Below are 16954 nucleotides of genomic sequence, written 5' to 3'. Positions count from 1 at the left end.
TTAATTATAAAGAAAAAGTAGATTCAAATTTTAATTAAATCATAATAGACTGAGATACAAAGGCTCCATGTTATATGCCTCAGTGTACAGTATACATTATCACAAGCCAGGAATTTAAATAACAAAGTAAAAACTAGTCTTAAAATTTAAAGACCAACTTAGCTAAAACTACCATTATTGCATCCTAACATAGGTCTTAGGACATATTTAGAATCGCAGTGAATTTGTTGAAATCACTGTAACTTCTATCAAAATCATTAAGAAATACATTGTGCTTCTACAGATTCACTGTCAATCTAAACATACACTTAATTTCATTTCACTGATAGATCGATAATAATATTACTTTTAATTGAGAGAAACAGGATAGTTGTTAACACAATCGAGCCAAGGGTTCCTAGAAGAGGGTTTAGTGACGCGGCGCATAGAACGCCAAACAGCACTGTTACACTTAAAACCAGAACCAAAAGCAAGTTGCCAAACACGGTCTCCTCTTTTAACTTTTTCCTTTGCTTCCATATAAGCAAGTTCATACCAAATGCTACTACTAGAAGTGTTACCAAAACGGTGCAATGTCATCCTAGAAGCTTCCATGTTCTTGTCACTCAATTCAAGGTTCTTTTGAAGCTCATCAAGAATTTGTTTGCTAGCAGCATGCACACAGAAATGCTCAAAAGCTAGTTTGTAGTTAGGAATGTATGGCTTTTTTGATGAAGAAGTTGAATTTCCATCAGATTTTTTGCCACCAAATAAGTGTCTCCAAACTAATGTTGTGAAAAACAGAATTTGCTCAGAAAATGGTAGCACCAAAGGTCCTAATGTTGTTATGTTGGTTTTTAGAGCTTCACCACCAATTTCAATTAAGTCTTTGCTTATTTTTAGTCCCTTGAATTTTTGTTCATCTTCTTCTTGGTACACACACCTGTTATGTTACAACACATTTAATTACTATATAGTATTAATCAAGGATCAACAATTGTATTTTTGTGAGAGAAACGTAATAATGTTATCTAAAGCACTACAATTTTCACCAACAAAAAAATATATATATAGCACTACAACTAAATTTTATCAACTAATTATTAATTACCTGCTTAACAAACATGGCAATAAATTACAACTTGCAATTTTTTTTTCCAATAAAGTGTATTTTCCTAGTGGCTCACTAATTTTGTGTGGGGAAGGGGGTCCCGGGTTTGATGAGTTATTAATTAGATGGTTGGATGCATTACTCAAACTAATTAAATTTCTATACGAAAACTAAATGGTAGGATTTAAATAATTAATAACTTTAGATAAAGTCAAATGGGCGGAAATAATTGAGTTTAATTCTTCAATCAACTTTTGCATTATCATAATTTTCTTTTACAAGTAAAAATTGAAGATTAAGACAAAAAAAAAAGTAAATGTTAAAAAAAGACAAAATAGAAATAAATGTCAACCTTAAAAAAACAATGGTACAAAAAAATCCAAAAGCATAGTACTACTTCTTACTTGTGTTTATTCAAGGTCCACATGAAAGTTAGTTCATATGTCATAATCATTTTAAAATTTAACTGCAGTTTCATTTAGTTTCATTTAGTAGAATTTAGGTATATTCTCACACTGCTCTTTCATATTATCCTTTACGTTTGTGTTCAGTCATTCCTCTTTTAATCTCTTTCCTTTTTTATAACATACATCACATGTCATAAATAAATTAGTGCTTTTAATTATCTTCCCACCTATCTTCTCCATTGGGGGTGATTGATTGAGACTATTATTATTCTTTTCATAAAATTCTGAATATTAATCAAAATAAGGGAAAAATAAAACATACCATTGTCCAAAACAAAAGTCATTCCATGATGGACCAATTTATACTAAAAGTAACTATTGATACCCTCATAAGAAGAGGGAAATGATAAATTTATTCTTCAACATTGACTTATGTATGAATTAAAAATTTGCATTTAAAATTATTCTTCAATGTTTTTTATCAAAATTACGAATCAGTTAAAAAAAAAAAAAATAGTGAAATATAATTAGACATCAGTATAAAATAAAAAAGTACCTGAAGCTGCGATCATCGGCACCTTTATGAGTGCGAACAATGTGTTCAAGACGATATTTAGCACGAGTATAATCACGACGACGATTAGACAACAAAACAGCAGAACAACCCATACGAAAGAAACAATTTGGAATAAGCATTGATCTTTGTTTTCCTTGATACCAATTAAATCCAACAGCTTCAGTACTAACAACAACAGCATAATTACCAGGATTAGCTTGAAGAATATCTCTAGCTAAATCAACAGAAATAATTCCAGCACTACAACCCATACCACCAAGATTATAACTCAAAATATTTCCTCTCATCTTATAATGATTAATAATCATTGCTGACAATGATGGTGTTGGATTGAAGATGCTACAATTTACAACAAGAACACCAACATCTTTTGGACGAATTCCTGTTTTCTCAAAAAGTTCATCAAGTGCTCCAAACATAACCATTGATGCCTCTGCTCTACCTTCTTTCATTGTTGCTGTGTTTTCTGTTGATGAAATTAATGACTTTGGAATGTATGTTTCATCACCTATGCCAGATGACATTACTATTCTCTTTTGGAAATTCAAACTTTCTTCATCGAATTTTCCTGATTTTCTTGCTAGCTCTATGAATTGCTCCCTTGATACCTTCATGCACAATATTTTATGTTACAATATTTTTTTATGTATTTTTTTTAAATAAGTTATTTAATTAAATAAACAATGAAATAATTGTAAATCAGATTATTTAAATGAAAAAAACTACAATAAAATTATGTATTATACCTGCTCTGTTTATTACTATTCTGACAGCTAAAAAGAATGACAGTTAACAGTTAAAAAAAATAGAAAACATTTCGATCAAATAATATACTAACAAAATAAATAATTAATCCAAATATTGGACTAAGTAAATGAATAGGATATATAGATGTCATAAAAAATTGTACATTTTAATTTCAAATAAGAAAAAAATCACACATAAGTGACATCAACCTTAACAATCATATGCAACATGTTCAAAAATTGAATAAAATAGTAATAGTAAGTAAAAAGAAAAAAGAAAAAAGAGTGTACCTTGAGTTCATGATGAGGTTGATAACAAGCAAAATCAATGAGATAAATAGGACGAGGCCTTGACATGAAGTAAAGAGTGAGAGTGAAAAGAAGAAGAGCAATTGAAGAAAGAACAGAAGCAAGATCATAAGTTGCATCTTCCCAAAGTTTCTTCCAAAGATCTTTTCTACTAAGACTACCAACTTCAGCACTAAACACCACAACAAGTATTGGTATTGTGAACAAATAAACACCATGGTTTATTAGATAATGGTAACCCAATTTCACATACTTAAGGTTCACTGATTGTAGAAAATCTGGCAAACGTTTTCTTACTCTAACTGAGAAGGTTAATGATCCTGCGTTTGGTCCTGTTGATTCAATTCCACGGTTCACAATTTCAGCTGAGAACATGTCACGTTCGTTATTAGCCATGGTCGAACTAAACTCTATGATATTTTTTTACTATGTTGTTTTTGATTTTCGCTAGTTTGTGTTGTGTTTGTGTATATATTTATATACTTTTTATTCTGGTAAATTGATTATACATGAGGTGGGTGGAAAATATTTATTGCTAGTACCTAATTGGTGTAGATGTAGTTGAGAATTTTCAATGGTTTTAATTTCTTCATTTAATGTAAGTGGGTGCAATGGGATTAAAATCCAAGGAGATGGGATTATTTATTTATCCCTTTTCTTTTCTTTTTTATTCCATGTAATTAATTTTTTTTACTCCATTAAAGTATTCTCATAGTTTAGGTCTTTTAGAGTTGCTATGGGATTAATCGTCTAATCCACGGCAAAACATCTGTTTTTTATTTATTAATGTTCAATTAATTTTCGAATGAAAACAATCTTAAAAATCAAACTAGAATTCTTTTTTTGTTTTTTGAAGAGAATCAAATTCCCAACTCTCCTAACAACATGTTGGTGTATTTATTTATTTTTCTTCTATTGTGTTAATTGGAAAAATGAGAAAGGTTTATGTACATTTATATCGATCCATAGTGTGTTTCTAGTATCTTGTGAACAATGAATTATGTCATATCTATATATTGAGCCACCAGCTGGCATGCAAATCATAAAGTTTAGCTACCTTCTTGTTTCTTTATTTGTCACTGCTATTATATCCCAACTTCTTCATTGCCTCCATGTTTATGTAATCGATATATGGATTTAATTATAAGAAAAAACTGATCGCATGATGCATATGAAGAAAGATGGTTGACTAAAAAAGGAAACAAACACGGTTGACCATTATTAAAAAAAATATCATCACATTTAATGGATACAATCTCAATAAAAATCATGCTTAATATCTAGATTACCATTTGTAACTAATAAATTGAATTATTAAAAATATAAAAAAAAATTAAATTAAACAAGGGATTTTTTCGACACAATATCAATACATATGAGAGAAGTTGTTAAGATTTGTTATATTTTATTTAAAAGATGATTTTATAAAGATGAGTTGTCATCAATATAAAAAAAATACTCGTATATCTTAATAAAAATATTACGGTCAATATAATTTAGTGCATAAATTTCAATTAGACTTAATTTATTTGTTCATTTCAGCAACAAAAAATACACCGTTTTAAGGGCAAATAATCTTGTGAAATTTAACAACTTATTTTGATTATTTTTTAATATCATTTTTGTGGACAAAATTAACAAATACCAGCATAGCAGATTTTACAGGATTAGAATACAAATATTTCCACTTTAATAAAATGCATGTAAATTTTACCAACTCTGCTGGGTCCCGCACTTACATCAAACAATGGTTGTGTTATACTATCTTGGATCCTAAGTATTAAAAAAATTGATTTATTTAATCTAAATATATAAACTTATTATCGACCTTAAAAAATTGATTCAAATTTAGTTGTAGAGCAAGTAGCAAAAACATAATTGATTACTCAACATACTAGCTGTTAAGTATAGTTGCAAGCTGCCCAGATTTGATCAAACTTTAATTTCATGGGTTATACGTTATTATCCAATATGACAAGTGGCGTGGCAGAGCAAAACAAGCATAGATACAAGTCAATAATACAACTACCTAAGCCAAATTGTTAGTGCAACAGAAATTATTTACTACATTATTACTTACTACCTTTCATCTCAATTATAAGTAAAAAAAAAAAACTAATCTCACACTTATTAAGAAACTCAGTTAAATATAATTAATTTTTTCAATTTCATAACAAAATAAATGTTTATTCTCAAAAGTAACTCTCATGAAAATAAAAGTGTCTCTCATGAGTCATGAGGGTACAAAAGTAGAGAAGCTTTTCATTGTTCAATTTCCTGTCTCATTATACATTTGCTGCAAATTTTCATTTTATAATGCTTTTGTGGAATTTCCTCATGATATATGCTATATAATAAATTACCTTCTTATAATGATGCAACTTTCAATCAAAGTATTTGATCATAAATAACTTACAAGTAATCATATTCAGATTTTACACAAAATGATTTAACCATGAACTGCATGATGACACGTGAATACTACTCAAGTACAAACACATTCAAGTTCCTGCAACAAACACTGTCTTTTTTAAAAAGAGTGTGCAAAGTAGATACCATAGTAATGATTTCAGGACTCATCCAACCATCTTGGTGAAGCACTGAAGCTTCATCCATTAAATTTTGACACTGACATACAGCAATATAGGAAGCAAAGTAAATATGAACAATAATGAAGAAGAATGGATTGCAGACAAAGATGAAAATTGATTCCAACCAACTTGCCAAAAATCTGTAATAACTGCTATAACAAATAAAAAAATAAAACAGATAAGGATCACTTGTCACTTTAAATTAACGAGTCGAAAGATAAGAAGACAAATATTTCACATTTTCTATTTGCTATATTCTTGCCTTTAGGACGATTGACATTCTAACTTCTAAAATTAAATAAAGATAGGGTACATGAAAGAAACCATTGACCTAAAAATATCTCAATAGTTTGAACACAACTTGTCGTCGCTGACTTTGCATGTTATTTTGGATTTGTTTGTAACTTCTGAATAAGATATGGCCAATCCTTTATCAAATTTTTCCATGTCACAAGTAATCAAATCATTATATGTTGAAGCAAGCATAAATTCCAGAGAGCAAAATTAAGATGACACCAGTGTCGTCAAATATCGGCCATGGCAAATTTTTTAACAACCGCGGAGGATGGTAACGCCATGGCTTTATATGGCGGACTTTTGGCTTTTCGCCATCGATAACACTGGATCACACCCTAGACTTTTAGGTTTATCATGATATTTGACAGTGTCTAATAAATCCAGTCAATGGCCTCAAAAGTGATTGGTTGAATTCAATGGTCCCCTTAAGTACTTGACCTGCATATACTTGAAATTTATGATTGGCCGGTAAGGATACCTAAAGACAATTGAAGTAAGGTCAAAAACATTTTGAGAGCTTTAAGATAAAAGAATGATCCTTAATTAAGATAGGATCTATAATGCAGTTTCATTATATAAACACTCAAACCAACAATTACAAATTGTGTTTTTAATAAAAGGCAGAAACCTTACCTAAATACATGAGCTAAAAAGCAAGAGACAGGCTGTAGAACTGAATTTAACAATCACAATAGACATCACTACTCACAAAAAGTTAAATGAATTCAACCAGTACAGTAAACCAAACTAATAATTAATGTCCTTTAAACCAATTCATTTCCAGGCAAAGATGAAGTGTCCTTTTTTTGTGTGAAAAAATAAAATAAAATGTCCTGCATATAATACAATCATTCTTAACTAGATGGGGCCAAGTTTGTCTATCCCCTTTAGTAAGCCTAGAATTAATTGATCATATTTTTTTACAAAGATGCATTTTTTTGTCCTCCATAATGTTTCACTGATTCAGACCATGTTGTCTTGATTTTCATATGCCCAAATGTTTGAAGATAATTTCTTCCACTCCTAGCTTACAAAATTTCGTCCACAAAAGCAATCTGGTTTGTTTATGATTTTAAGCTACAAAACAATACAAAATTGACTTACACCAAGGTATAATATTGCCTGTTCTTGAGAACACTCGAATTTAAATTGAAATGTAACAAACCTCCATCTCAAGAATTTTTGAATTTTGACATGCTCGCAGATTATATCTCTCCAATATCCATCTCAGAATCGTCCTCGAGTAAAGGATCCTTGTACTCCAAGGTATCCTGTTGCTCGATCTCCACGCGCAGATCCTCCACATCAGAATCACTCTGAAGCAAACGCAAACCATCACCCCCTTCCCCATCACTCTCACTATCCACCTCAAACTTCTTCTTCCTTCCTCTATAACCAACAAGACTAAGAAGCTTCTCCTTCCACAAAACCAAAGGAGATTTCTCAATAAGCTCCGAACCCTCATACGCTTCGGTTAAAAACACACTAAACCTCTTCCCTCTCTCAGAAACATAAAAGATACCACAATGCTTTAACAAAAGCCTCATCAACTTTTGAGGCATCACTAACTCCGATCGAAAATGAGTAAGATGATCTGTCACCAATCTCTTCTCAACTGTAAAACTAAGCAATTCATGCATAACAGCAACAGCCCTTTTATCAAACTCTAAAGAACCAGGTTTTAAACCCTTTGCATCGGCATAAGGTGACAAATAAGACCTCTCCTGAAACAATTTAATCTTTTCTCCATAATAACTATGAACCCTTTTAAAATTTGCAGGAAATTTCAAATTAAATGGTAACGAAAGCAAACCCGGAGTATGTAAAGTTTCAGTTTTTATCCCTTCCACCATCTCCATTTCCATCTCCATCTTCTTTTTCTTCTCAAGCTCAGTGATTGCCCAATTAGGGTTCCAAGAAACAAGCTCCAAAAACTCAACTTCATCAATTGAAGGCTTCACAACACGAAAATGTTGAGGATATTGGTGCACCCAATTAACCCTAAAATCCATTGGCAACCCAAAATCTCTTCTAAAATGAGCAATTTTATCCAAAGGAAGACGTTTATCAAGCGACATCATAAGAAACCTAGTAACAAATTCAGCAGCTTTATCTCCATTTTCTTCAATGACCTTTTGGTGTTCTTCCATCAAGTCTTCAGCTTTATGAGTCAAACCACACCACAATACATCCTTCCGATCTTTGTATAGTTCAAATAATTTTGGTGTTTTGCGAAGAAAATCTGAGATTCTGTGAGGTTTTGGAAGATTGATTTGTTTGCGATAATGTGAAAGGGATCGAACGGGAATAACCATTTCTGGTTCTTGTTTGAGAAGTTCCATTAAGAAAATGATTTTGGAAGTGATTTTCCATTTCTCTGTTGCTACTTCGAGTTCATGAACCCTTTTCTTTTTGCTTCTGTCTTGAACTCGTTTACTTGTTGTCATAAATCGCTTTTCCAAATGAAAATAACACCAAATTGGTGTTTTTGTTGTTCTTCTCCATTCATCGCTGATTCTTAATAATCCAAACCGCATTGAATTCAATTCACGAGGGTTTTGGTTGTTTCTTTGCACGGTGAGAAATTATTACAAGGGTTTAAGCGCGTTTGTTCAGTCAGTGTTCGTAGAGCCCACTGTGGCCCAATAAACAACATGACCGGGCTGGGCCGTCATCTTCCTTTATTGCATTGGGCTTGGGCTGTTTGTGACGTGGATTCCACTAAGACCAAACCAACTTATTTTTATAAATTAATTTTGTAAATCAAAAGGGAGAAGATTAATAAACTATGAAAATGAAGACATCGCAATCAAGAATAATTAAATAAATAATCAGTGCAATGATAGCGAAACTATCGATAAAATTCAAGTAAGTTTTAATTCAATATCCTTTAAACCTATATTAAATTTATATTATACTCTTTTAAAATAAATTAAAATTATTATAATTATTATAATTATTATAATTTTAAATTAAAATAAATAAGAAATTATTCAAAATTAATAAATGGAGATTTCTCCTCCATAGACATGTTGTCTCCTACATCTATGTATCTAGTCAATTATAGTACGTTTATTTTGTTTTTTAACTGATGTGAAATTTAAATTATTATTCCTTCTCACAGTAGAGTTTAAGTTTTTTACTTGCACCCGCATCTATTTATATATACAAAATAATAAATTTAAAAATTATATATTATTTTAATTTATATAATAAAATAATTATTATTATACAGTAATAAAATTTAAAAATATTATATTTTTAATATAAAGAAATTTATAATTTTTAATATTTAAAAAATATTAAATATGTATATATATATATATAATATTTAAAATTGACAATAATATTTCTAGTGTAGGGATATACAAATTAGATATCAACACTCTCCTTCTCTACTCTTAAATTTTAATTTCAGAAAAACTTCGCGCCTACATCAAATTAAAGCGAGTTTTCTCTTCCTCCAAATTGAGATGATTTTAGGTTAATACCCGCAAATATAAATTGTTTTGCCATACCTACTCTTCCATCTCAATACATTCTCAAAAGGCATTATTAATTACTCAAAATATTGACCTATTATCTACTATTAAAAGCATCCAAAGTGTAATTTTCTTTCCCCACTGCTAAAAGAACCGATGGTGTAATTTTCTTTCCACATTTAACACTTAATTGAATATGCACTTCTACTGTGGTCTTGAAAAAGGTGGTTGAATGGGTTTTAGTAAATGATAATCTCTGTATTTTTGTGGTTGCACTGATAAATCATTTTAAAATAAACGAGTGTTGTTAAAATATAATGATATATATTATCTCCATCCTTAATTTTAATCGGCAGTTAGAAGGAAAAAAATCAACCCAAAATATAAACTTTTTTTAAATCATTAAATATATTTATTGTATTTTTATAAAATAACCCTAATTAATAATCTCCTCGCCCCACCTGATTAATTTGTAAAAGAAACAATAACATTCTTTTTACTTTACTATGCAACACTAATTGTCTTTATCCAATTGTATTTCATAATTAACATTACATTTATCACTTTCACTCTGCATTAATGATGATGTTGAATTTCAATAGGATAATAATAATTTAATAATTTAGTGAAAACAAATTAGGTTTTATTTATAACTTTTTTTAAACTGCATTAAATACTTAAATAGGTCAATCATCAAGGAGAATAATACTAATTTGTCTATAAAAAATCAATATTGAATACATCTTAATACAAATAACAATTTAATCATATTTTATATAAAATAAAACATTAATTACTTCATTCGGTCTCAAATATAAACAAAAATGAATTGTAAAAAATTGATGTATTTATTCATAATTTTATATTAAATACATCAATTTTATTGATTAATTTTTACTTATATATGAGATTAAGATCGTACATTACAAATATTTCTTAATGAAAATAAAATATACAATATATGTTTATATTTAAAAATAGAGTGAGTAGTTATGTGTAAAATTCATTTAGTTATATTTTTGTGGTGTTGAATTTGAGAAATTCAATATTTATTAGAAACTACAATTAAAAAGTTACTCTTTGCATTTTAAACTTTAAAAAAATAACAAATATTAGAATAATTAATTTAAATTTTAAATAAATATAAAAAAAATTAATCAAATCAAACTTCTTTTATATTTAAAATTAAAAATAGTAAAAATAAATAATGTCCGGAGTAAGTGGAACTCCAATGTGGATGGTGTAATGTAATAGTAGTTTTATGAATCGCGCAGAGTACGTGTGCAAGGTTGTTGTTGGTGTGGCTATAAATAGGATAAGTCAACAAAAGACCAATCTAGTCTACTACTAGCTCCTCTGACTTTTTCAAAACCCGAGCTTCCATTTTTAAGAATTGTTTGGTCTTTTAGTCAAAAATTAAAAATTATTGTTTGGTTGGTTTGTCGAAAAAAATAATTTTGTTTGGTTATGTAATATTTTATTTAATTTTAAAAAATAATTTATAATGACTGCATTGGTTTTTTAACCTAATTTAACTTTCTTTTTATTAGTATATTTTCTTTTGAAAATTATGTACTAAATTACAAGTTTAAATTTGCAACAATAAATTTATCGAGAATTTAATTATTTTTTTAATTAAATAGTCGAGTTTTGAAAAAGACACTTCTTATTTTATTTTTTTTAAATTAACAAAAAATACATATAATTAATATAATTCACTAAAACTCATTTATAAAAAAAACAACACAAATGTTAGAAAAAGTATAACACAAATTATATACCAACACTACATTGACGTTCAACCGTCTCTTCATACTTATTCTCACGTACCACATCCATCATCCAGGTTCATGTTCGGAGAACAATTTAAATTTGACAACCAACAACCACGACAATAACAAATTTGTCGATTGTCCTTTGCTTCAAGAGAAGATAAATTATTGTATAACACATTAAATACTTGTTACAAATACACATGAGTCAGCTATTCGATTACTTAATAATATATATTAAGGTGGAGGTAGTTCTGCTGCAATATTTTTCCTCGACCTCTTCAAGAAGATGAAGAAGAAGAAGAAGAAGAAGAAAAAAAAAACAATCTTGTGATGTTACAGGATGTCGTCAAAATCTTCGTACGTGTGAGAAAACTTCAGCAATGTGGTATTGAAGATTACCTTCGACATCAATTTTATTGTAATTTTTGTAAAATTTATGTTGTTGTTTGTTCTAAATGAATTTCAGTGAAATATATATATATATTTGTGAACTTGAAGACAAAAAATTGGATGTAATAAGTCATTTTTTCAAAATGCGACTAATTTAATTAAAAATAAAAAAAAATAAAAAATCTTTAATGAAGTCGTCGTTGTAAATTTGAACTTCATTAAAAAAGTCGTATTTACAAATTATGACTTCTAGCTAAGTAAAAAAATAATAGTTTAATATATAATTTTCAAAATAGAATATTTCAAAAAATATTTTTAAATTGAGTTATAAAAAAAACCCGCATATGTCATCTCAATTAGTGTTATTTATCACAAATGAAGATATTTGATTTAGTTATAGAATTTAGTGTTATTTGATTTAGTTAGTGATTTTATCAAGTCTAATTGTGTTGGTGATTAATGTTTATTTATTTATAGTTGATGTTATTTTGAAGTATTGGTAAAATTCTATATGATTCTTATGAATGTGAAACATAAATTACAAATCACAACTATAATTTACAGAAAAAATTTATAAATTTGTAAAAGACTATCAACCTTTCCTTTACAAATAAAAATAAATAAAATTTACAAATAAGAAATATCAAATTAGAATTTACAAATAGGTTTGTTTCTTCCTTTTATTTATCAGTCTAAAATAGTTCACAATTTACAAGTACAAGTAGTAGAAGATACAAAGGCAGCGTTGACGTGATAAGACAGAGGCAAAGAGAAACGGTGCGCCCACATACAGAGCAATAAGATGTAAGGAGAGTGAGACAACGCGACTCACGCAAAAAATATGGAGAGATATGATTAGAGATGAATCAACTCTAGATTTTAAATAAATATTTTAATAATTTATCACTATTATTTATAAAAGTAATTTTTTTTAAAGGATACCATGGCTTTCCTGGACAGACTCCTGAAACTTGTGATAATTATCATGTTAAATTTAAAGTGATTACTAAACATACAATAAAAAATAGAAAATACTCTCTAGTAGAAATATATTGAATGCCACAAGTTGTAGATTTGATTTTAGTTAATATCATTGAAAGAAGATAATTATAAATATTTAGGTGTATCATCTGTTGTACAAATAATAAGGACAATTATTATAGATAATTTATGGTAGACAATATTTTTAGACCTGGTTTGATGTATTTAAAAGTTTAATTTGGGAGGCATCTCATGTTGGATTGATTTCAAATTTTATTTTGGCATGATCATAATCAGCTGGAGAAAAACAAAAATAGATGTTACCGCCATTGAGATAGCTATCATGCTTGTAGAAGGATTGGATGATTACAACGCCAAGACTAGATTGATATTTTAAGCATGGCGGCTTTATACCTTAAAAGCAAAATTTAATATGAGATTTAAAGTAAATATTTTAAATTTTAATTTAATATAACTGATGTTAAGTAATATTTTTTTTAATTGATTTAATATTATTAAGATAGTTTAATTAAAAAAGTTTATATATTTAATTTTAAAAATATTAAAAATTAATTTCTTTTTATTAAGTAAATTTTTTTGAAACCCTTAGTTAGATAAAAAAATTATTTATATTAAAAAGTTGTTTTAGTGGTCTCAGCGGTCCAAAGGAAATAAAGTTTGGCGAAAAAAGATATATAGAATTGATCGGAATATTTGTTGGATTTAATTCTTCTACCAAGGCTCCCCAACGACAGGGATGTTCAAATTTCTAGCATGGTGGGACGCTACGCAAATGACCAGTGTGGTCCACACCAACACAAACAAAAAATATTTGTTCACAAGTATATGTATTTTATTTTTAAATAATTCATTCTTCTTGTAAACAAAATCGCTCCAAGAAAATTTTAAATTATACAATTAATTTTTTGTTGCATTGAGTAATTTAAATGAGTTGAATTAATTATTTTAAAAAGTGAGATAATTTTTTTCTTCTTTTAATATATAAGACAAAAAAAATAAAAGTGTAAATATTCAATTTAATATGACTCTTGAGAAAAAAAAAACATTTAAATGATAAAATATAGTGATTCAGTTTTACAATATATTTTTACAAAATTAAAATCAAATAAAATTGAGAAATAAATTGATTTAGTTCAATTCAATTGGTTTGATAAATTTAAGAGGCTTTTTAGAAAAATAATTTTTTTAACATATACTATAGATTTTTTTTATAATATCAAAATAATTACATAAATTAAACAAAATATATATATATATATATATATATTATTTTTTAAGAGAATATTACAAAGACAAATATAAAAAAAAATCTAAATGTTTGAGTCGAATATGGAGGGATGAATTTTGAATGAATTGAGGTAATTATATTTTTCCGTATTGATCTCAATAACGATATTGAAATTTTGTGAGTTGAGGTAATTATTTTGATATTGGAAGTATGAGTGCAAACAATTTTCCTCACGTGCTGTATTTTTGATTTTTAATAATGATTGAAAGAAAGAAAGAAAGAAAAATTGTTGGGCCTACCACCGCGTCCTCTGAAGAAATACACCCCCTACCTGTCAGACACTCGTTTTACGCTCATTTCAATCAACACGTTTATACCTTAGACCATTTATTATTTACATATAAATAACCACTACATCATAAACCTTAAACTAACTCCATCTCCAACATTAATCCAAATTGCCTATCCACATTATTAATATTAATTATATGAATGTAGATATGGATCATGTCAGCGACAGCACCACTCATGATAAAAAAAAATGTGAAGAAAATAAGAAGAAAATGTACAAAGGAGTTAGAAAGAGAAAATGGGGAAAATGGGTATCTGAAATAAGGCTACCAAATAGCAGAGAAAGAATATGGTTAGGGTCACATGATTCTGCTGAAAAAGCAGCTAGAGCATTTGATGCTGCACTTTACTGTCTCCGTGGTCGTCATGCTAATTTCAATTTCCCTGACACACCTTTCAATTTGGTTAATAATGTTAATAACTATAATAATTCCCTTACCCCACAACAGATTCAACAAATTGCTTCTAACTTTGCCAACAACATTAACCAACCACCAACTAATGTTGTTGATAATAATAATCATAATAATGCTGCCTCCTCTTCTTCTAATACAAGTACTATTGATTGGACTTTTTTGAATGCCTTGGATGCTTCAACCGAAGATGCTAATTTTATTCATAATTATGGTGACTTAGAAAAGATGCATTCTGGTGAGTTATTGTATTCAATTCCACCACCATTTTTTGAGGATGATAATAATCGGAACCAAATTGAAGCTAATATTGATGCTGGTGATTATGATGACCCTTTTTCTCATCCATCATTCCTTTGGAATTGGAACTTCTGATTTTCAATCCTTCAAGCTAGCTACTCTCTCTTTCATTGTTTTTTTTTCATTATTATATTTTTTGCTACCATATTGTATATGTGTTGTTAATTTGTTTCTTAATATACAATAACAAGGAGTTGATTAATCTCAGACCATAAAATTTGTAAGTGGCCCGGTTGGTTTTTTCTGTGATAGGAGTACATATATTTCTATTACACCGATTAGTGCAACATACCAAGCTACTAGCATGCATGGATGCATTTCCCTTTTGCAATAAATAAATGTTTGTACTATATATATATTGGTTCATAATTTTGAGTCATAACTAGCTATAGCTACTTCAAGTCTTCAACTATCTCTGCTTACAGTTGTGCATTACTCCATCCTTTTTGCTTGTTTTGTTTTGTTTAGTCTTTTTCTTGTAACTAGACAAATATATTTGGCTTTGTATAGACACTAAACTTTGATTAATTAATTAAAATGCATGTACAAAATTATAATTATCACTTACTGTATGGTATGTTTACTTGGAGAAAACAATAAATTTGCAAAATACAATCGATTTAACAAAATCGTTGCAATAGCTTGACTTTATAATATTGGGGACGAAGCTTAAATTCTCTATAGGAGAGTTGCAAAATAACCACAAGTACCACTTACTATTAATAAAAATAATAATAATTTATACTTCTTTAATTAAAAAATATTATAGTAAACATATAAATAAATAATTAAATTAAACAAATTATATTAATGATTGTGATATGACTTCTAAAAATACTTGATGAATATTTTATTTAGTGTCTAAATTTATAATTAAAATTGGATTTCAACGTGTCTTTCAATTTGAAATTCAAAATCTAAATGTTTCATTCTCGACATTGATGATATTTTTATTTATTTATAAACACCGATGAGATTTTTGTAAAAATATTTGTAACCATAATAAAAATAAATATCTAAAAATGCACATGAGAAAAAGATGTTTCAGACCATTCAATCTCTTTTTTTTTTTTTTATTAAAAAGTAATAATCACAATAAAGATAAATTAATAAAATATTTTATAGAAAAACTATTAACAAATTAATCATAAATTACTTTTTTTTTTGTTGGTTTTAACTACCTGGTCTTTTAAAAAAAGTTTCTTTAATCCAGACTATAATATTCTATATTTTTTATTTGATAAAATAAAAAATATATTTATTTTTATGATTTTGTTATATAGTATTTTGTGTTTCATCTGTTGATTAAAATTGATTTTGAATAAATTTATTTTGTAAAACTGATTTTAGTTACAAGTAAATTAAATATAAAGTAATATTATATATTTTAATATATTTGAGTAAAAGTGAGTTGCACCATAAATCTCATTGTAAATATAATGCTTAAATTAAAAATAATCAATTTTGAAAGTAATTAATTTTACTTGTCAGATATGACAATCAACTTTACACTATATATAAATATTCAAGATGATAGTCAACTTACTCTAAAAACAACTGTTATTAAAGTTATTCCACTGTATATAAATATATAAGATGATAGTCAACTTATTCTAAAAATAACTCTTGTTAAAGATACTCAACTTCACAACTCTTTATTTGCATTAAATTTTATCGATTTAACAGTCAAATATTTTGTTTTTATTATAACTTTTTAATTCAATAATTATAATAATATATAATTTCTATAACTTTTGTGAAATTTAAGCACTCATAGTTACTCTTTATAAGACTTACTCATGACGGAAATTGATCTTTTATATATATATATATATAATTGTCATGTTTTTTTAAGATAATTAATTATTAATTATTATTGTAGTATTTTTTGTTTGTGGCTTTAAATCCGACACCTCTAGTTTTGTCACCTTGTTCACCACGATCAATTATGCCTATTTTTTATATAAATCAAAGTAAAAAAATTTCACTATAATGT

General features: G+C 27.8%; 3 protein-coding genes across 5 annotated transcripts; 1 reads left to right on the top strand and 2 right to left on the bottom strand.

Annotated features, from left to right (window-relative positions):
* LOC101493328 (3-ketoacyl-CoA synthase 10) lies at positions 1 to 3594 on the bottom strand. The gene is made up of 3 exons (XM_004501349.4): positions 3112 to 3594; positions 2054 to 2682; positions 1 to 922 (listed from the first exon to the last, which is right to left on the bottom strand). Exons 1-3 carry the CDS (start codon positions 3523 to 3525, stop codon positions 349 to 351), a joined length of 1617 nt encoding a protein of 538 aa, XP_004501406.1. The 5' UTR covers positions 3526 to 3594; the 3' UTR covers positions 1 to 348.
* Positions 3595 to 5834: 2240 nt separating this feature from the next.
* Positions 5835 to 8615, bottom strand: LOC101493649 (protein WHAT'S THIS FACTOR 1, chloroplastic). Of its 3 annotated transcripts, none has more exons than XM_012716096.3 (2): positions 7183 to 8615; positions 5835 to 6495 (listed from the first exon to the last, which is right to left on the bottom strand). In XM_012716096.3, the coding sequence occupies exon 1, from the start codon at positions 8552 to 8554 to the stop codon at positions 7223 to 7225; it is 1332 nt and encodes a 443-aa protein (XP_012571550.1). In that variant the 5' UTR covers positions 8555 to 8615; the 3' UTR covers positions 5835 to 6495; positions 7183 to 7222. The 3 variants fall into 3 exon arrangements, with proteins under 3 accessions (XP_012571550.1, XP_004501408.1, XP_004501407.1); XM_004501351.4 differs by having other exon boundaries at positions 5835 to 6455; XM_004501350.4 differs by lacking the exon at positions 5835 to 6495 and adding an exon at positions 6751 to 7094 and having other exon boundaries at positions 7183 to 8614.
* A 5717-nt stretch (positions 8616 to 14332) lies between these two features.
* LOC101494182 (uncharacterized) lies at positions 14333 to 15324 on the top strand. Its single transcript, XM_004501352.4, has one exon. The coding sequence runs from the start codon at positions 14383 to 14385 to the stop codon at positions 15031 to 15033; it is 651 nt and encodes a 216-aa protein (XP_004501409.1). The 5' UTR covers positions 14333 to 14382; the 3' UTR covers positions 15034 to 15324.
* The last annotated feature ends 1630 nt before the right edge of the window (positions 15325 to 16954 follow it).

The sequence above is a fragment of the Cicer arietinum genome, chromosome 5 (assembly GCF_000331145.2).
Source record: "Cicer arietinum cultivar CDC Frontier isolate Library 1 chromosome 5, Cicar.CDCFrontier_v2.0, whole genome shotgun sequence".
In the NCBI taxonomy this organism is placed as follows: Eukaryota; Viridiplantae; Streptophyta; class Magnoliopsida; order Fabales; family Fabaceae; genus Cicer; species Cicer arietinum.
Note: the sequence above shows the minus strand (reverse complement) of the source record. Positions and strands in the feature narration are given on the sequence as shown.